This window comes from Lagopus leucura, unplaced genomic scaffold, assembly GCF_019238085.1.
Source record: "Lagopus leucura isolate 7727_CA_CO unplaced genomic scaffold, USGS_WTPT01 Super-Scaffold_774, whole genome shotgun sequence".
Taxonomy (NCBI): domain Eukaryota; kingdom Metazoa; phylum Chordata; class Aves; order Galliformes; family Phasianidae; genus Lagopus; species Lagopus leucura.
In genome coordinates this window covers 6,132,025-6,154,140 of record NW_024962258.1, presented here as the reverse complement: position 1 = coordinate 6,154,140, position 22,116 = coordinate 6,132,025, and the positions used below count along the sequence as shown (strand labels likewise).

The following is a 22,116-nucleotide window of genomic DNA, read 5'->3' as shown; positions in this document are numbered from 1 at the left end:
TTCAACATGGATGGTGGTAAGGACCCATCACATGGGTAGAGGAGATGTTACTTTTGAAGAACTAACAATTGGAAGAAAAAGAAGATGGAAATCAGCCAAAAACAACAATAAGTTGTTTATTACTTCCATGAACTTTCAGAAAAGTGCTGTTATCCCAGAGACAGAAGGTGTATACACCAGACCATATCCTTCTGCAGGCCTGTGGTGGTCAGGTAACAAATCAAAATCACACCAAGAGAAGTACTATTGCCACGCAGAGCAGTGAATGGAATGAAAGTATTGAGAGGAGTGCTTTATTGCAGCTAGCTTCCAGGCAAGTGACATATAAGCAATTTCTTTTTTTTTTAATTGATACTAAATACTGCTGTAAGGAAATTTAGCAATAATAATAATAATAACAATAATAATAATAAATAATCTCTTATGCAATCCTTTGAAAATGGACTGTAATAAAAGAACTTGTATAAAATGCTGTTTAAGGGTTGTGTAGATTATGGGGAATAAATGTGGAATCTGGCCCCAAAGGAATCAATAGGCAATTTTCTACGATGTGAAGCTAAAATTTTGCACTAATTACATAGATTTAATCTCTCAAGGTCGGCACCTGTGACACGTCACAGATCAGAAATATTTCAAATTAAGATGTTAAGGAGCAATGATGAGTAGGGTGGAAGGTGCCATTAAAAATATACATGATTGTCATCATGGAAAATGAATTTTCTTTCCATCCTCAACAGCCAACATTTTCTATATTGGAAACAAACTAACAAAAGAAGTAATATGAGACACTGCACTATTAGGAGCTAACATGATAATAGTTTATTTTCTTATATGCAGTATGCAGCCTCATAAAACTGCAGAGAGATGCCTGTCAAATCTGAGAAGAAGATGTCACAGCCACATTATACAAATATGACAAAACATAAAGATATTGAAAACAACAAAATGCTGCTTCTAGTCATTAATCTATCTTTTAAATTATTACAATATTTAAAAGTTCACAAAGATAAAATAACACATTTACATTGGTGTTAACTTCTAATAAATACATTGTGGATTTGGATTCTTTTCTATTTTTTGTAGCAGATGATAACATAGTTATATGTGGAAGTTGTCTGGGAATTAAGTAAGAGGTCAGTATGTATACTATTCAGTAACTACTATTACTAACATCAGAAATAATTATCTCCTGAAATTAATTTTATCCCCTTCTGTGTATGTCAGCACATGAAAGTACACTTCTCTGTTTTGAGTTAAATTATCTAGCAATAGTACTGATGATGTTTACTTTAAAGTTACCTTTCAGCTTTTTGTGTTCATATTTGAAATGCTTACGTAAAATCCTTTGAAACAGCTTCTATGAAGTTGGGAGCAGACATGAGTATTGTAAATGTGCAAATGATGGCAAAAAGGGTAAATGCAACCAGGCATAATCTGTCTATGACTGCAGCTGCAAACTTCCACTCACTGCAGATCTCTTCACCCTCATCTTGCTTCCTGAAGCGCATTGCAATGAACTGAACTTCCTCCAGTATCTTCACAATCACTGGGATGGTATCCATTAAAGCCTTTTTTTGAACATGCTCGTTATCTTCTGGCAAGGGGCAAGTAATCTTTCCACTCTTGCTACCCAGATCATTGTTCTGGGGGCAGCATGGATTTTCCATTGTGTGGTAGCTATAAATCATATTGCCATTGCTGGGCTGGTGCCCAGGTAGGACATTCATCTCTGTATTTTTCAGGCTTGGATGGTGCTTGGAATAGCTATATTTACAAGAGAGGGGCTTTATATTTTCCCCGGGTTTTTTCATACGTAAAAACCAAGCACACCAGTTCAGTAGAATGACACGGACCTGAAAGAAAGGGAACATAACATAAGGAAAGGGAATTTTTGTCCATTTTAGCAGTTTTTGAAACATTTAGTCACTGTCACAGTCAATATGTATGTTCTGCTGGAATGACTGCCTGCTTCATGAGGTATCTGCTTTCAAATGTAGTAGTTTTGCGTCTGGCTTCTTCCTGAGACAAATCCGTTATGGATTTATGGATATGCCTAGAACAAACAGATGTTCAATGTCCTCTGAAGGTGCAAAGCATAATGGATGCAAAATTTTACATTACAATTTTTAAAGTCCTACAGTTTGCAAATAATCCTAGACCTCTGCAAATGTGCATAAAACTGGCTGCATTCTTTTTCAACCACTTCTCAGATAGCGTGGAAGGACCAATACTTACAGAACTGAGGAACAAAGGTTTGGATTCTGCTGAAAAAATTCCACATCAGATTAATAGTTATTTTTAGCATACTCCCCCATCCCTGTTGTTTAAATAAACAAGCTTGGTTTTTTTCACTTGAGGAATCTAAATGTGCTTGTTTCAGAAAGAGCAAGACTCCCTCTGTGATCCTGCTCCAGACACTACAGCCACACAGAAGTCATCACCACACTTTGCCTCTATGGTGGTTTCAGATACAAGTTGAGTTGTTCCCCTGCACAGTGGAGATGCAGGGATGGGGAAACTGCAGCTGACACTTTGAGCTGCAACTGTAAAGACAAGCACAATTTCAGAAAAGAGAAGGCATTAATTACCACAAGTGGGAATAACAATAATAAAGAGCCAAAGCAATGGTCAGTGAAAGATGTTTACACAACTTTGAAATTCTACAGTGAGAGTTCTGCTGGTTTGCAGACTTATGCCATTTTCTGCAAGCCTTTCTGCTTCTCTCCTCCTAATGAATCATTTATTCTTTATCCTGAAGGGCTATTTCCTGTTTCCAATTATTCTGCTTATCTTGAGGGCTTTAAATCTTTCATTATTTCCTACACAGTCACTAAAAATAAACAGCAAAATGTAATGCAGCAACTTAAAAAAAATCCATACCGGATTTAATTAAACTTACTTAATTACAGTGTCATATGACATATTATGGACACAAGGTGAAACATCATGGAGCAAAGTAAGGTGTTAATTGCTAACAATATGTTAACAATGTTAAAATACTGGCTTAGGCAAACTTTCTTACTCAAAAATTTTAATATATCTGTTAGCTCTGGAAAGAGATGTTAGGCGAAAAACCATAGGAACATACCCCCCAGTGCATTATATGATGTTATGGTGTGCAACTCTGACAACCAAAAATCATAAAACCATGACATCCTTTCAAGATGGACAGGCAGGAGAAGTGGGCTGAAGAGAACCTAATGAGGTTCATTGAGGCCAAGTGCGCAAGTGCGGGGTGCTGCACTTGGGTTGGGGCAATCCCAGGTGTTTATAGAGACTGGGTGAAGAACCCCACGAGAGCAGCCCTGCAGAGAAAGACTTGGGGGTTCTGGTAGACGAGGAGCTGGACATGGGCCAGCAGTGTGCTCTTGCAGCCCAGAAAGCCAACTGTGTTCTGGGCTGCATTAAAAAACGGTGGCCAGCAGGGAGGGGGAGGTGACTGTCCTCCTCTACTCGGCTCTTGTGAGGCCCCATCTGTAGCACTGCGTCCAGGCCTGAGGCCCCCAGTACAGGAAGGACGTGGAGCTCTTAGAATGGATCCAGAGGAGAGCCTCTAAGATGATCAGAGGGCTGGAGCACCTTTCCTGTGAGGAAAGGTTGAGGGAACTGGGATTGTTTAGCTTGGGAAAGAGAAAGTTCTGGCAAGAGTTCATTGTGGCCTTCCAGTACTTGAAGGGAGCATAGAAACAGGAGGGAGAATGGCTGTTTACCAGGGTGGATAGTGATAGGACAAGGGGAATGGTTTTACACTGAGGCAGGGGAGGTTTCGGTTAGATATTAGGAGGAAGTTTTTCACACAGAGCAACAGGTTGCTCAAGGAGTTTGAATCCCTGGAGGCATTCAAGGCCAGGTTGGATGTGGCTCTGGGCAGCCTTGTCTGGTGGTTGGTGACCCTGCACATAGCAGGGGAGTTGAAACTAAATGATCATTATAGTTCTTTTCAACCCAGATGCAGTGCTGGGGCTGTCAGAAAACAGCCTGGGTAGGATGAATATGCATTCTCATCTGCACAGTCATTTCTGGGTTTCTTGTGAAAGAAGGACATAGGTGAGGCCACCTCAAGGGCAAACAGCCTATCGCTGTTGTGATCACCAGGGTCCTCCCCTAAGCATCACACTGTTTTGCTTTAGATATATTCTCAGTTCCAATCACAGAAAATCTAGAAAATTGGTCTCCAGCTACTACACTTCTTGAGAGGAGTGAAGTAAGCTCCTGCACAAATTTATGCTTGCTGGTTCAATGGCATCAACTGGTCCAAATATAAGTATATCCAAAGAAAAACCTAAAAACCAATGAACCCCAAAGCCCCCTTCCTGCTTTGTGCTTGATCTTCCTGTATTTCTCATGTACAATGCAGTATTTTTGGTTGTCAGCAGAGGCGTATTGATGGAGCAGAGAGTCATGCCTGATATTATCTACTCTCGAAGTGCTAATTAGCTGGACTCTCATTAGTGCTCTGCTCCACAGTGAGTGGAGGGAGTACCAAGTAGACAGCAGCCCCCACTTCTGAACTGAATAACTAAGAAATACCACGGCTGAATGCCGTGAATTTAAGCTCCTCTCTAGGAAACAAAAGATTAATAGACAGGAGGGTAAAACTATCATCTGTGAAGCTACAGAGAGGCTAAATGCTAACACTCCTGTCTGATACCTTTTCTGGTCCAAAGGCCAAACACAGAGTTCTTGAGAGATGAGAGATGAGCAGGGAAACAAAACCATTCAATGGAGAAAAGTTTATAAATCAGGTGTGTAGGTAATGCAGTCAGTTAAACTCTCTAGTTTCGGGGTTGCTTCCTTATAAACCTTATAAAACTTATAAAAAAGTGACTTTCCCCGTAACTTTCCCCAGCAGCTACTTGCATTTGAATAGGAAGTAAAAATAATCCTGTAATAAAATCCAGTCAGTGGAGAGTAATTGGATGGTAAGGATACCTGCTGAGACTGGAACTGCAGAGAAAAAATTCAAGCAAGTTATTTCCTAGATTCTGCAGATAGTTATCTTAAATTCCTGTATATTATTGAGCAAAAGTCTGTAAGGATGTATCTAAAATAAAAATGTAATTTGCCTGAAATAGGTGCACAGGAAAAAATAAAAATGGAAAATATGCTGTGAATCTTAACAACTGAACCATGGCCTTTTACTGGTGGAGGAATAACACCCACTTCTGTGGTGTCAAACTCATCCCCGCAAATTTGGCATTCGCTTTTTTTCTCGAGATCCCACAGCCCTGTCAGCTTTCCTGGTCTACAGCTGTCACAGTTTATCATCTGACCTTCCCTATAGCCTTTCTATACTTTTTACTTCACTATTGTTGTGGTGGTTTTTTGTTTGTTTGTTTGTTCTGTTTGTGTATTTTTGTGCTTTTTTAATATGTGCCAGTTCAGTAGTCAGGGCACTGAGTCAGGTTCTTCAGGAGTGAGAACTCCTTGCTCTCAGTCTTTTCAGCTAACTGACAGTGGATCTCGGCAGCTTTGCGGCAAGAACCCAGAGTATGCATACAAGTCTTCTTTCTCTGTAGTTTTTATCTTTGCAGTCTTAGGTCCTGATGTTGACAAGCACAGACCAATAGGTAGTCCCAAAACTTAGCAGGTCAGTGGTGAGTAAACAAGATCTATACAACATCAAGTCTAGACCCACCCACTCCCTTTCCTCTCACCATTCCCCTCTGCCCTCCACTCCCTCCTAGATAATGCCATCAATTTCCTGTCTTGTGTGTTCCTACACACCCACTTGGCCTGAGAAGATCTCCTGCTCTACTGAGACAGAGCGAGAGCTGACTTGCTGGATCTATGATCATATTTAATGTGAGCCATTGTGCCTAGGCTTCTCAAGAAGCAGAAGAAATGGCAGAATTGCTCCTGGGAGCTATTACACTGCTGTGTACTTTGTCCATGTATTCATGTGCTCCAGTCTTGAAATCAAGAAGTAATTTTTAGAAAGCTTAATATGTATTAGACTTCCTTTTTAATTTTTTTTTATTTTGCTTTAATGCTGCAGTTTATTTTTAGAGAAGCTAAATTAGAAAGTATTTCAGTTTTCAGGCTGACATTGGTAATCATGTGATGTTTAACATCATGTCAGGGTAATTGTCTAGAACGACAATTGTGGCAAATGAGATGCTACAGGATGCTGTAGAAACAGACGCCTGTGAAACTGGGATATGCAGATGACTATTTGTATCTGCTTATACTTCCATTGCTTTTCTTTTTTTTTTTTTTTTTTTTTTTTTTTTTTAACAGCAAAGCATATTCTGCGTATTCTAAACCTATTCTCAGTAAATGGAGAGAGAAAAAAAACGTTGTTTTAACTTCAAAAGATAAAATAAATACACCCCCCTGAAAGGCATCTGGGAGAGGTGCCAGACCTCAGGGATAACAGAGCCTTCTGCTGTAGAGAAGGTGTGTCCACATGTTAACTGCACTGAGAAGTGATCAGATGGAAGTAGACAAAATTCATTTGCCACCTAGACTACTGGATTCAGCCTCAGCAAATGGCAGTTTCTGAGTCAGTGATGTCAGTGCAGTCAGACTGAGCCCAACAGTGTTGCCTTTCTGCTGATGGTGCAACAGGAACCTGCTCCAAGCTGTGAGAAGCACAGTTGGGTTCAGTATTCAGTGCAGAGGCACTGAAGTTCCTGGTTTTCCAGCATTTCTGGGAGCCAGCTTGTAACAGGTTCGCTTGTAAGACAGGATAAGCTAATCAGCTTCTCCTCTTTCCTTTGTTCTGGGAGATCACAGCTCTGCCGTTAAATAGAAAACGTAATGCTGTTCCCTTCTCTGTAACAGAACAGAGAAACTGCTCAGTCTAATAAATGTGAGGTGTCTGCTGGATAAGAAATCAAAAGTGTTGCCCACAGGGCCAGCCCTTGAAAAGCAGGTGCAGAGAAAGATTACTCTGCCATGAATCAAGCTACCCCTGTTTAAGGTTTAAATAGAAAACCCAAACAACTGATGTTTTTTCTAAGAGAACCCCAAATTTAGTATGTTTGTTCTCTCTCTCTAATATCAAACATAATAGTGTAAAACATACTGTCTGTAGTTGACACTTGAGGTTAATGGGGAATAACATCTGTCCCTTGTCAGCTTGCCACAACTTTCAAATTTTCTTTAAATGCTATTGAATATTTACTACCAAATCTACTCACCCATCTGGGCATCTTTCCTGCTTGTGGGTCATGATGGTGAAACTGCAGAACCAGCACTGTTACAACCACAGACAGACCAACAATGACCATGATGCTAGCGAAATACTGAGCTGCAAGTAAAAGGAAAATTTGGTCAGGAGTGGAGAAAAACAAAAGGCAAATGACATTCCTTGATCTTGAGCTACATTTACAAAGCGCTGAATCTCATCCAAACATCTTCTTTGATACCTGTATCAGTGGACCCCCAGAAAGTATGGTTGTGGCACCACCACCTTCTGCTCCCACATCTTGTTACTGCCCAAAAGGGTGCATTACTCAGCACCCTCCTCAGTCCTTAAGGCTACCCCTCTTGATTTCTATGAGAATACCCTTGCTGGAGTGCTAAATTTAAACCTACTGCACAGGAAAAAAATCAAAATCTTGAATCCCAGAACTGAGACTTGAAACTGTTATCTCCTCGACGCATCTCATCATTGTTTGCAGATGACACCAAGTTGGGAGGTGATGTTGATCTGCCTGAGGGTAGGGAGGCCTTTCAGAAGGATCTAGATAAACTGGATCACTGGGCTGAGGTGAATGGGATGAGGTTCAACAAGGCCAAGTGCCAGGTCCTGCACTTTGGCCACAACAACCCCATGCAGCACTGTAGGCTTGGGGCAGAGTGGCTGGATGAGTGTGAAGAGGAAAGGGACCTGGGGGTGTTGGTTGATGCTCGGCTGAACATGAGCCGACAGTGTGCCCAGGTGGCCAAGAGGGCCAACGGCATCCTGGCCTGCATTAGAAATAGTGTGGCCAGCAGGAGCAGGGGGGTGATCATCCCCTGTACTCAGCACTGGTGAGGCCGCACCTCGAGTATTGTGTTCAGTTTTGGGCCCCTCACTACGAGAAAGACATTGAGGTCCTGGAATGTTTTAGAGAAGAGCAATGAAACTGGCGAGGGGTCTGGAGCACAAGTCTTATGAGGAGTGGCTGAGGGAGCTGGGATTGTTCAGTTGAGGAGGCTCAGAGGAGACCTCATTGCACTGTACAACCTCCTGAAGGGAGGCTGTGATGAGGAGGGGTTTGGCCTCTTCTCCCAGGCAACAAACAGGACCGAGGAAATGTCACAAATTGTGCCACAGGAGGTTTAGATTAGACATAAGGGAAACTCTTTTCCTCTCAGAGGGTGGTCAGGCACTGGAATGGCTGCCCAGGGAGGTGGTGGAGTCGCTATCCCTGGCAGTGTTCAAGAGGTAAATGATCCTCAAGAGGATGAGGAACTAAGAGATATGGATTAGTACCTTGTGGCAGCAGTGGTGATGGGAGGACGGTTGGACTAGATGATCTTGTGTTTCCAACCTTATGATTCTATGATTCTGTGATCCCCTGCATCCATCCTCTCATGTCAGAGGTGAGGTTGGTGCACAAGACTACAAGGAACAATTTTCCATAGGGCTAATGGCATTTAAAGGCAGTTGTTGAAGACAGCTGAGGCAAAATACCAAGGACTATTATGTCTAGTTGTTAGAGAGAGATTTGGAAACCACCGTGAACTGCAGCCTCCACCACCACCTCAACCTGGATTACAGAAAATGTCAGTAATCTAATAAAGACTTCAAGGCAAATTTTGTTTTTATCCATCTTCATTTATTAACATTGTTTCTCTTTGCCTCAGCAGCAAAACACTTGTTCATAATAATAAGGTTCTTCCCAAAAACCAGCACTGCAATTGCTTCAAGAGAAAGACGTGGCTCTCCATGATACAATACATTTCACAGCTGGATGCTCCTGTGGGTGATGTGAATTGCCAGGTCACTGTGACACCTACTTATGAGAGAACCAATAGCCAGGTGGAAGCACTGCAAACTATGAACTCAGGCTTGAGAGGAGCTGGCTGATCTGACTCCAGCATGCCCCATACAAGAGAAATCTAGAAGTGCTGATATTATTGGTCTAATTAGTTATAAATCACTAAATACTGCTTTAAATATGCACTTCAATAAGATTTTCTGGCCTGAAATGTTCAATTGAGAAGGTCTTTGGCTTGTATGTTTTATAGACCCTTATAAAATTACATACTTTGTTGAATCTGAAAAGAACTTTGTGATACCTGACACTTCTAAGATCCCAGGCAATGGGAATTCACAGTTTAAACTTTGAGCGCAGTAAACTTGGGAAGTGAGGTCAGAAAATTCTACAGATATCTGCTAGAAAGCGGGGAAAACAGTTCTTTCAGGAACAGACTGGGATCTGTAGCATTCCCTGTAGACTGCAGCCTCCTCTCACCCTATTCCAGCCCAACACAAGCAAGAATCAGTGAACTCTATTTCTAGGTCTTCACTAAATTAGCTGAGTACTGCCACAGAAAATTAGAGATGCTCACCCATGACATGTAGCTCAGGAAAAAAGCAGTGTCATAGCAACTGAGCCACAGTCCAGCCACTAAACATTTTACTCCCAGTATTTTAGGGTCCACTCATAAGCATACAGCAGATATGCACTTACAGCTTTGAAGCTACTGGTCTCAGAAAGTCCTGTTCCCATGTATGTCTGTTGGTGGAGATAAATGTGAATCTGATTTCTCTCTCTCACACACACACACACAAAAACTCATCCCTTTCATTTATACATCAGAAGGGAAATATTCAGCATCTCTTACTAATCACCTTTCTGAATCCTACTTAAGAATTTCTCGTTGCTGAGATCTTCCCTCACATATAGAGGCCACCCTGGAGGCTTTAACAAATGACTTTACCATGTGCAGTGTCAGCTCTCAGATCAAGAAAAGCGATCCCAGACCAGAATGCATCTGAAAGAGTATGGGATCTGGTGCTGCATGCCAGCTGCTCTGAGGCACAGCTGGAAAGCTTCTAACATTCCACAGGAATACTGAGATCTGCTCTGGACTTCACTAGATGCTCTTCGTATGATTTCAAAGCTGTTATCTTCAGCCACTATGTGTGAAAAGAAGAGTTGCTCCAGATTCTCAGTTGATCCCTCTCAAACATGAAATATGTGCTCTTCTTCAGCTGATTTTCTTCCTTTTGCCAAAGGAGACATGATGTAACATGCTACCTGGACAGCTGTTCTAAAATCTGGAGTTGTCAAGCTCTGTCTTATCATTGTCAGAAGTAGATCAGGTGCTGCTGTCATAGCAAATACAGATCACATACAGCACATAGACCCAGAAGCTCTTCAAAAAATCAGTGACAACTACTTGTTCTTGCAGACATACTCTGGCATTGCCTAGGTCAAAATAATGGCACGGTCTTGCAGTTCAGAAATAGAGGAGCTTCCACCACCATTTATGGATCTTTTGTGACATTATTCTATGTCAGAGAAGCAACATGGTTTATTTTAGAATTATTTGTAAGATCTGCTGCTTGAGTGGAACCGGATAAACTTTAAGGGCTGATTAGAAACAGGGTAAATAAAACAGAAACCCTGAGGGGTGATATGATTCCAGATGGATGCTTTGCTTTGTTGATTTTATCACTGAACGCTGGCTGAGAAAGCAGTATATTATCCAGATTTATTAACACAGCTAATGATAGGAAAAACAGAGCTTTTCCACTGTGACCAACTGCAGTGTTGCTGACACTGTGGAATAGTGGGGGATGAAGGTGATTGTAAAGATCAGGTAGTTGCAATGGTGAGTCTGGATACCTCCCACTGCTATTCCTTCTTTGCTGGAAGCATCAGTTTTTGCATCTGACATTCTGGACTGTTTCAGAGCTGCTCTAAGTCAAGTCATTTCAATCATTTAGTGCTGAAGGCTTTTGGTGAACGCTCATGAAATGACAGAAATGACCCAATGCATTCACAGTATGAGATATACACTGTTGTTCCCTCTGAAAATGCTCCAGATTCATAAGCTGAATCTGTGGAGGATGCAGGAAACGTCCAGCCCCAGCATAATGAATTCCAACTGTCCTTTTATTCCTATGGCAGGAAGCAGGACTCATGCTGGGCAGACGCCATCTCACTCTGCAGCGGGCAGTAGTTGCTCATAGGCAGAGTTCCTCAAAGAGTAGGGAGGAGAACAGGAGGTTGAGGACAGACTCCCTTACTGTCCTACTGTAGTATACAGATAGCAAAGAGACTAAGTAGATAACGTGGACAGGAAAAAAGTTATCCATTGTTAAGTCTTCCTGTAGCTGGGATACACTGTACATTCTATTAGGTCTCAGCAGCAGAAAGCAAAGAACATTGCCATAGTCCAGCTAGTTTTTCACAGACATGAAATGTTTGTGAAGAGAGAGAATTCAGGGTTAGATCTTGTGTTTACTTCTTGGTTATGGTAACTGCAGAGGCATGGAGCCATATTTTCAATCTCGTCTCAGCCCGAAAGCTATTGAAGTATAGAACCAGATGTTTGAGAAATAAAACTGCTCTTTTTTTTTCTGTCTTAGATGAAGTTCATCCAAGACAATTAACTTTGGGAAAAACACCATAGATCACTGTGAAGAACTGGCTGCTTTCTATTGGATGGAAGATTCTGAGAGAAGCCCTGCCATCAGCAAAGCTCCCATCAGGACCATGAAAGGGAGGGGAGATAAACACTAAAAACAATTTGAAAAAAGACAGAAAAATGAAATGGCAGTGACTGAGGATATACAGGCAGATGACAGAAAATGCAGTAGATTAATCTTTTTTTCTCTTTCTAGTCAGAACCACTAATGTCTTATGCTCATAGCTTAAAACAATCTGTAACTCCTGGAGGTGGCAAAAGCACCACATTTCTTCCTTGTCTTAGTAATTTTCTGTCTTGTTTGCTGTATGACTAACTGCAAGAAATCACCCCAAGCATCTGGTGCGAACATACTTACAGTGTATGACCTTCATTTGTATTGAAATAACAGTGGCATGATAATGAACAGCAAGGAGATGAGAAGACTGAAAACAAATCATGTAGTAGAGCCCTGAGCAGCAAATTAAGCTTTGTGGATTTAGAATAAGCAAGCAGATGAAGGAGACAGAGGAAAATGCAGTGATGTTACCTAGACTGAAGCTAACTAGACTTTTTTGTGTAGCATTTGATAAATCCAGGCAAGGTGTCATACATCATGTAGATACTGACCATAGGAAATGACAATTCCTTATACTAACCCCCCCCACACACTGTCCACTTTCAACCACTCTCTCTGCACAAACAGCACAAACAAACTTTCTGCATCATGACTGCTTTCTGGAAAGAGCTGGTAAGAAATAATCGTAAAATCATAGAATCATTTAGGCTAGAAAAAAGCACGAAGATCATCTAATCTAACCATCTGCCCACCCCCACGATGCCCACTGACCACATCCTTCAGTGTCACATCTACACAGTTCTTGAATACTTTCAGGGACGGTGCCTCCACTACCTCCCTGGGCAGCTTGTGCCACTGCATCACCACTCTCTCTGAGAAGAACACTCCCCTGAGGTTTGCAGCGTTTTGGAGATATTGAGGAAAAAAAATCTGGAAATAACAACGACTTCTTTTTAAGAGGATGCCATGAATTCCCAGAGATGAAAAGGGAAAAATAAACCACCTGACTGGTTTCAGAAGTCTGAACACTTCATTTGGGAATTTGGCTTTTGGGCAATCTGATCTGACTTCTGCAGCCTGCTGGTTGGGTTGGAAGAGAGCAGCCAGACCACAGCTTACTGCAGCTTTGTTCTCAAGTTGAAACCATCCACTAGTTTTCTCTGCATGGCTGTACTCTGCCACCTGGGGTCTGACCTCAAAATCTGGTGGTTTTCTATGAGCTTTGTACTGATAGGAGGTTAAGCAGCCAGATGAGCAAGAAGAGGTACACCAGCACAGTAAAACAGGTCGGTGCCAAGTGGATGTAGGCAGGTGAAGAGAATACTTTCTGAAGTATGTGATTTATGTAGTGATGGAAGAAGCCAGCATCACAGAGGAAGAGGGAAGAGGGTTGCTTTCTAGTAGGAAATACAGTTTAATGAAGCAAACCAGAGATATGGAGACTGTAAGAAGGGAGTTGTAATGCTCTTTAAAAAAAAGAATTCAGGCATACGTGTGCTGCCTGAGGAAGAAATTGATCCTTTCCTCAAAGATGGTCATAAAACATTATCAAAAATGGACTTGATAATCCAGCTCTATTAATCAGCATATCATTGTCTTTATAGAATTTTAAAACAAACAAACAAATAAGAAAGAGAGAAACAACATGAAAACTTTACATCTGAAAGCTTCAAATGTAGTTATTGAGGAAATTAACTAATCCTTGAGTTTCAGTGGACAGGTCCTGACTTTGCATGGAAGTTTAATTGAAATAAGAGTATTTGCTTAATTTTGACTTGCTCACTGAACTGAAAAATCAGCACAGTGCGATGCACATCCATCCCTTCTTATATAATGCACTAGGCTAGATACCGTGGTCTTCATTGGTAAGGGCTGGAAAATGCATGAAATTCCCTTGAGATTAGTCAAGGGCTTGTATCATGTGAGACATATCTGCACATAACTACACAGTTTTTTAGTAGCAGAAGAAAGCAATTGTCATACCTGAGCTGTACCCCACAGGCTTCAGGATTTCAGCCAGTAACCAGTGCACTCGGGGCAGTAATCTCAGACGTGCATCACATCTGGAGTTCTCTGCATTTATTTATATAGTCCTTTGTCGAGTAATGAAATCTAGTTCTATACATAACTAGATTCTTTATAAAATATTTTTATAGAGAAATTAAAAGTGAGTCAAAGCATATGTGCAACCGGACACACTGCTCATGATGAATGATGAAGCTATACCAGGGAGGGTAAGTTTAGGACACAGCTACTGCTGTATGGTTGTGGTCTGGAAGTCTTTTAAGGAGCTATACTCCAGAGCTTTTAATGCCAGGAGGGAGCTCCAAGGCATAGAACTGAAACAAGCCTTGTGCATACAATCAACTTGTGTTGGATTCTGGCCAAACCATTGTGTTTGTAGATGCCATGAGACTTGGTTGTTCTTAATCCAAAAGGCTAAGCTTGTTTCTGTTGCTATGGGTAGGAAAAAAAATTTTTTTAAAGAAATGGAGGCATCCTAACACTCGTTCCTAGAGTTGGAATCACAGATGAATTTGGAGAAGGACAGTGTGCAAGCTTTGAGCAATCTTGGTGCCTTACTAGGCATATACATGCTGCTGAAAACTAGGTTTTGGAAATAGCTTTTGCCCTATGTAGGCCATTGTGGAGAAGGATGGAAACAGTTGTGCATGCAGGCCCCAGAGACAGCTGGGAAAGAGCAGAGTCCAAATGTCATCGCCCATCTACTTAGCTAGGACACATGTATCAGAGAAAGGGACTGTCTGGTGGAACAGAAAGCTCCAGCACACCTCACTCTGCAGTGCAGCGGAGCACCAGACTCTGGAAGTTTATAAGCAGCCTGCTGCTAATTTCTAGCTCAAATTTTGTCACCTGCTCTTGGCAGAGAAGTCAGCTTGTTTTTAATGTGCATTAATACAGCATTATGAACTGTTTAGAAATGTGAGTCTATTGTGAGGGGAAGTTGCAAATGATGGATTAAGAGAGCCCCTGGGCAGCTTTACAAACTGACAGAGAATGCAAAAGGGCATGCCAAGGAAGCAGAGAAACGCTTTGCAGAGAGGCAGAAAAGAAGCAAACATCTTGCCCTTGTGATTATTTAGGCTGAGTGGTGCTTTGTTTATCCTAAGTGTAAGCTGAGGACAAAGTAATATGGCCTCAGCTAAGAAGAATAATTATACAATTTCTACATTTCCTTGCAAATAGACAAGAGCTGAGAAGTGAGTTATTTTCTAAGTGTCAAATTGAAGCAACAACCTTTTCCTCAGCAGAGGCACTCCAAACGGCATCTGCGAGAATTTCTGAAATTACCACCTATTATTAGTTAGCTAGTTAAAACTGAGGTCAAACAATGGAGAAAAATAAGTTTTATAGCATTTTTCAGTCAAGTGTTTTTACACTAGTGAAAGTCAGAAGCATTCAGCCATGTCCATGTAGCAGAAGAAGCAAGGTTTTTACAAAAACAAAATTTAAGAATACAATGCAGATTTTTTTCCAAGGGTGAGGTTGTCTTTTCAGAGTGTCTCCTCCTACATGCATGCAGACCAGCAACAATAACTTTTCTGTAGACTAGCAGTGGATTTTTATTCTTCAAGATCAAATTACTTGCATCCTTTTCAAGCATTCTCTGAGTTCTGTTTCTGCAACTTGATACTAACTATGCTGATTCTCCAGGAACTGACCAAACTATCCAAGCATCTGCCTTATCCTTGCATTCATCTCAAGAGGGCTTTTAGCCAAACCAAAGACAGCAGTGAAAAAACATGATCATTATGTGGTAAATACAACTTAGCAACTAAATGTCCCAATTATTATCTACTGCAAAACCACTGTGTTTGTATGTATACCACAGGTTATGTATTTCTGTATACTGTATGTATGTCTGTATACCACAGGTTATGTATTGTTGGGAGTGGGAATAGGATTTTCAGATCTCAGGACCATGCAACGTAACTCAGCTCAGTTCAGTACTTGTGGAATAAAGGGTATTTGGGTACAGAAGCCAGAAGGGTGAACAGTCTTTCCCTGTTTGTTTCAAGTAGAGCTAAGAGTTAAAAGCAGGGCTTCAAACCTGGGATACTATGGAAACAGGAATCCACACTTCATTTGAGAAGTCATAGAAGGAAAATGGTGCAGAGTGGCCAGAATACGAAAGATCTCAAGAATGGTGAAACAACCTGGAAAGTGTCACCTCCATAGCAGATGCACAAGTGCACAAAGGGGAACAGATCATGTCAGAGAAAGCTCAGAAGGATAAAACAGTACAAGAAAACAGCAAGGGCTTACAGGAGAGCAGACTTCAAGTGCAATAAAGGGTCCTACCAATACTCAGAGAAATAAGGAAATGCGTCAGAAGACCAGCATGGAACTCATGATAGTGCACCAGTGCAAAAGGTCAACATACCTTGCAGGGCAGGGAGCAGGGACAGGCTGCAAAAGCAAGATCTGTGATCATTATTTGGGCATTCACAGCTGGTGTTAGGAAAGCTACAGATAAGCAGCTGAGACTGACAAGGGAGTCAAGAGCATGGGAAGACTTTCTACCATTACACAAACAGCAAAAAACTGAATTAAGTCAGCGAACCACTGGGCTCAGTGAGGCCTTCTGAGGAGGGCTTGCATGCTGGAGCTTTGAGGTACCTGACAACATAACGTTGCCTTCAGGAAAGGGGTGGCAGGGACAGGTGCTTCACAGCAGTGTCTAGCAAGGTGGTGAGAAACAATGTGCTCAGACTTCTCTCTCCTGAGTGAAGCTGCACAGTGGAAAAGGTTGCCCAGGAAGGCTACAGTGTCATCTCCGTCCTTGAAGGCTCCCAGATACAACTAGAAAAGCCTGAGCAACCTCATCTAACCCTAGACTTGAATGTGCTCCAAGCAAGGCCTGGACTAGCAACATCACAAAGTCCTTTCCAATCTGAATTGTTCTGTGAAGTAAGAAGCTTCTATTGCACAGGGGTGGCAGTCTTTGAGAGCATCATGCTTGAGTGTACTCCAGCATGTCAAGGTCAGTTTTCTTTTGGGCCGTAACAGGGAAGCGTCAGATAACTGTAGATATGAGATTGTTTCAGAGTCCATTATCTGGCTACCTGAAGTCACTCTCCAAGATCTTACAAAACATTTATGTACTAGGATTATTCTTTTACTATGTTTTCACAATACAAAATTTGTCCAGTGAACAGATGAAAGAAACAGACTGTGTTTGACCTATATGACAACTTTAGGAGGTGCATTTCCAATACATTTGATATGCTCTAATTATTTTGGTATTTTTAAAAAACTTATAGTAATACGTGCTGCCAACAATGCTTATTTAGTATACTAGTTGTGAAAATAGACCTCTTTATTATCTCCTAGACTTTGTGCTCCAAAAGGAATAAGAAGGTGTGAGTGATCCTAATAATTGAGATAACATTCACACAGAGCAAGGGACTTGACCAAATGAGTATCCCTACCACCATTACCACGATCCCTCACCCCCTATCATTATGTGATACTTGATTAAGTACTAGTATATATATCTATAGTATAGAGTATATATATATCTATAGCTTTTTTTTTTTTTTTCTTCTTACATATCTTATTTTCTCTGGTAGGGAATTGTAACAGTAGAAACTGATGTAGTTAAAGGTACTGCATTGAACATATACAGGTGCATCCCTTCACTATCTCTCAATGTCTTCTACTCACCTTTGTGGAGTCCTAGGTATATATACAGGCAAGGGTTTTGTTAGATTTTTTGGAAGCTCCTGTGTGATTCAGTGGCTAGAATCTCACTCAATAAGATGCCCAAGTTATTTGGAAGCTTTTAGAAACTCTTGCCTGTGGGTAGTATTACCCTCACTGTTTCATTGTCACCTTCCTTCCCATATGTAGGTCTGTATTTTTTTCTCCATGAAATTAAATATTAAGATGTCTGAGTAAATGGTCTTTTGCTCTTTTTATGATACAATTTGTGCAAGGCTTTAATTTTACAATCATATAATGGGTTGGAAGGGACCCAAGGGATCATTAAGTTTCAATCCCCCTGCCACAGGCAGGGCCACCAACCTCAGAAGTGCATCTTCTGTCATATATTGGTATATTGTTGGATATTCTATTTATTTCAGTTGCTTAGAATGTGTACTTTAATCATGATTTGCATGAATAGTAGCTTAAAAAATGATGTTTTAACAGTTTCTGAGTTTTTATGTGCTGTTCACACTTCTTTATTTTACAAACCAGAAAAGGTTTGTTTTCCCTACCCTGCCGAGATCAGGAAATGATGTTTTACCCAGTTTCCACTGGGGAAATCAAGGCTTCATGCACTCAAGACAGAGGGATTATCCTATGAAAACAAAAATAAAGATGACTGTATGGCCCACTAAACTGATCTCGTGATAGAAATTACTCAAATGGCCACGTGGCATGTCTTGTTACCTGGGTCTTGCAGAAAAGCTGAATCCCAGCCTCCTTTTCTCCCTTTTAAAGCCTTCCTTGTCCCAGAGGAAGAGACAACTTCTCCTTTAGCAGATGCCAGTATTAACTGAGGCCCTTCCCATGAATGCATGTGCATGCAACAGAAAGGCAACATACAGACCTTTGCCTTTACTGGTCACAAACTGCTACCCAGCCTTCTGCCTCTCCCAGCCAACTGAGCTTTCACAGCTCTGCTGGGTTTCTTCATCCTCAAGCCAACAGAAATGTAAGCACCTGAATCTGCTGGCAGGCTGAACAGCCTCAGTGCCTTCCCTTCTGCCTCTGCTTCTCAGAAGGCAGTTTCAGGGAGTTCACCTAGCAGAGGCTGGAGCCCTTGGATACAAAGCCCATTGGATCATAGTCAGAGCTCTTACTACTCCTGTGACGCTGCTAGTGACCAAGCAGCTGCTGAAAAAATGTACAGGACACAGAGGTGACTTTCCCTTCCTGTTGCTGTTGTCACATTCAACCTCAGAAATAAATCACTGTTGAGACCAACATTCTCACTTCTTAGGTTAAATGTCATAATATCCAGTCAGTGTCTCTCTGTGCCAGCTTTTTGACAGGACAGTCCCACAGCAAACAAGCAATCTCTACTTTCATATCAATTCACCTTATAGAACAACAGTGAATCCCTCACTTTCCTTGTTATTTGACACTTCAGAAAGAAGAAATTAATGAAAAAAATGATTCAATCTGTCTGGCATTCTTGCACAATCTTGTGAAAATCACTTAATCCTTCATAGCTTCTTAACTCTTCTTTCTTATATAGTCTTCACAGTTATTTAACAAAAAGAGAATTGAGTGGAAGATTCCTTGTTTGAGTTTTACAAGGCTATTTCTGGCTTCAGAGATTTTAAGCCACTCATAACAACTATTCTGTTCACAGTATAGGTTGTGCATTCCTAAAAGCATTTCCCCAAAGTATAAGCACCATAAGTTTCATCACTGTAGTAACTTCTATAATTGTAGGTTGAATCTTGCTGTTCAGACAGTGATGGGAATTTCTTGAGGGATTTGTGCAAGCCTCACCACTCATGTTCATCACTTAGTTGGGACAAACAGCACTGTGACAGCATAGTGTTTTAACACACTGGTCATTTCAAAAGAACAGTGTGCAATTGCACCAATGCAAGTTCTTTGTATAGCTTGGTCAGGATGACCTCAAGCAGAAATTGAAGCTTTAGTGTTGTTTAAAGGCTAAAGACATATCTTTTCTGACTCCCTGTGGATTCAGTGATGGCAGCAGGACTCCAATGCTGTTGGAGAGTTGTTCATTAAAACTTTCTATATTTAAGCAAAAACATGTCTTTAATTTGTCTCAAGTAGTACAATATAAAATCCCCAGCAGTGCACAACAGAGTGGGGGAGCAGATTATGTGGAAGAGGAAAAACTTCTCTTCAGCCAGCTGCAAAGACACCTCCAAAAGCTTTCTGTGGGCATAGTGTCATCCAGAGAGCTTCAAATTAACTCAATGAACCCAGACACAAAGAACTCACAGCCAAGGCTGAGTATTATTCCAGTATCTCATCTGTTCTCATGCACTGGTTATGATGTCCTTTGTGATTTGCCTATCCAAACGTCCAAGCTACATTGTTCTGGAGTCCCTTAAATTATTACAATTACCAGTCTATCTGATATTTCCAGAGCCACCTTATGCCAGGTTGGGTATTTTTTGTTTTGTTTTGTTTTGTTTTGTTGCATCCACACAAACAGTAAAGCCCAAACAGAGGTTTATTCCTAACACTGATGAAATGCAGAAGTGTAGTAAGAAAAAGAGTCAAAGCTCCAACAGGCTTTGAACAGCTCTTGAGAAACACTGTACTTTTTGCACAGAGCAGAGAAAATCAACCTACCTATTAGTGGGACTGAATCAGAAGTTGCAGGCATGATCTCAGCCACAAGCAGCATGAATACAGTCAGGGAAAGCAGAACAGTGATACCTGCAGGGAGTGAACATGGAGAGGAGAGATGAGGAACACGATTGCTGCATTTCCTCCTCTGATGTCTTTGCTGTTAAATGTAACTGTAAAGCGAAGACAAATCCATGAATTCATGCTTGTCAGGGCAGGTGAGAATTTCTACCAAGTGAGAGCATCTTTGGATATATCTTTATCTGCTCTCTTTCCCATTCTCAATTGCACCCAAACCTTTGCTTCTCTCAAAGTAAAGGAGATTCTTTGCTGCTCAGTGAAATGGAACTTGCAGAATGGATAAAATATACTGCTCTTGCCAAACAGAGCTTACACAAAACCCAGACAACTGTTCAAGATGAGGAGAGACTAGTTTCAACTATTACATGTTATATAACATTCTCCATAGAGCTGAAGCCTGTTACAAAAGTAACTGTGTTATTTTGTTCTCTCTGGAAAGGCTGTTTGCGAAATCTAGCTGCCCTGTGCTGAGAACTTGCCATCTATTTCACACATTCAGTGCCTGAATATTACACTCTCTTTTTGTGCTTTAACTCAAATAATTCTCCTCCTTGTCTGCATCCTGTTTTTCACAGTCAGAAGTCATATCCCTCATTCTGCTTAGGAACAGAATGACAGAGGGGATGGAGAACTACCATTGCTTCTTCTGCCAGTGACAAGTTCTACTTCATCTGAGAGTAGAATCCAAAATATTTAGAACTGTATGTGTGAATCCTATACATAAACTTTTACTCCTGTTTCTGCAACTAAACTAGTGCTTCTGTTGCTCCTCCAGGGAAATCTTCATTCATCAAAAACCATAAGCTATTATTTGTCATTTTATGGGAAGTACACAAGAAATAAATGAATTCTTTAGCACTTACCTAAAGAAATCTTCTCTCCTGAATCAGCAGGCAAAAGGAAAACAAGCAGTGCCAAGCCAGATATGAGAACACAGGGAATCAGTAGGTTCAAGCCATAGTAGAGAGTGCGTCGGCGCATGGTGATGGTGTATGTCACATCTGGATATGGTTCTTTACAGCATTCATAGTACAACTCATTTCTCTTTCCTGGAACACCTGCAGAAAGGGAGATCAGAGTAGTGGGCAGCAGCACAGGACTGCCCATCATCCACTGCCCAGATAGCCTCTCACTGGCATTGAAAGGACCTCCAGAGATCCTCCAGTCTCTCGCTCTGCCATAAGCAGATCCAACCCCTGCTACCACCTGTTGATTCTATTTTCTCCGTCAGGCTTTAGGCAAGTGATGGGATGAGGAAAAGGAAACAAGAAAGCTCCTGTGCTGGCTAGAAACAGGAGCTAGTGTGTGGTAAAGGCCAGCTGGATCTACCTGCAGACATCCAAGCCTCAGACAGCAGCAGGGAACTTGTCTGGTTCTTAAAGCTGTCAGCAAGGAGAAAGTATTTCCCCACCTCTCCATGTGGTCTCTTACTGTTCCATGCATCTAGGCATGGAATAGAAGATGCATTGAAGTGTCCTGTGGCAAGTGAGAAGGGAGAAAAGAAATACCTAAATCAGCTACAAGGCAAAAGTCATTTTCTAACACTTGTAGCCACTAATGCACGTATGGCTGGATAGATTTAATGAGACCAGGGACAACATGTCTCAGCTCAGTGTTGTTTGAAAGCTGAAATACATCATTACAGGATTAAATCAGCCAAGGCTGACTTTAAAGATCTCAGTGTCTTCAGGAACATCTGAATTGATGGTGCAAGTTGCCTGCTGTTACTAATCCAACTTCTGTGTTTTCTAGTACTTGCATTCATACTTTCTGGATCATTAGAACCTGGATCAGTCAAAGAAGCTCATCTGATCCAGTTCAAAACCAGTCTCAGCAACCCAGCCTCAAAACAGGAAGATCTGTAAACAGAGGCCAGAAGCTAGCACAGCTAAACATGACTTCTGGCTTCCTGCAAGCTAGGGAATGATTGCTAGCTTTTGATGTCATGCACACTAGCCCACGCATCAGATAGTTTTTGAAAGCTGCTAAATCAAGCTTATATTCTGTCATGTCTGAGGGTTTGGATAGATTGTTATACAACATGGCTGTTCTGTAGGGTTGGCAATGGTGAC

The 22,116-nt window shown here is 41.3% G+C and overlaps 1 protein-coding gene across 1 annotated transcript in view; it reads right to left on the bottom strand.

Annotated features, from left to right (window-relative positions):
* Positions 1–1,331: 1,331 nt before the first annotated feature.
* LOC122176441 (neuronal acetylcholine receptor subunit alpha-7-like) overlaps positions 1,332–22,116 on the bottom strand; it is a 64,222-nt gene continuing 43,437 nt past the window's right edge. Inside the window, exons 7-10 of the mRNA XM_042864938.1 lie at positions 20,908–21,102; positions 19,967–20,053; positions 7,146–7,255; positions 1,332–1,853 (exon numbers count right to left, since the gene is read on the bottom strand). Of these exons, the coding sequence (XP_042720872.1) occupies positions 1,332–1,853; positions 7,146–7,255; positions 19,967–20,053; positions 20,908–21,102 (914 nt within the window). The remainder of the gene's footprint in view (positions 1,854–7,145; positions 7,256–19,966; positions 20,054–20,907; positions 21,103–22,116) is intronic.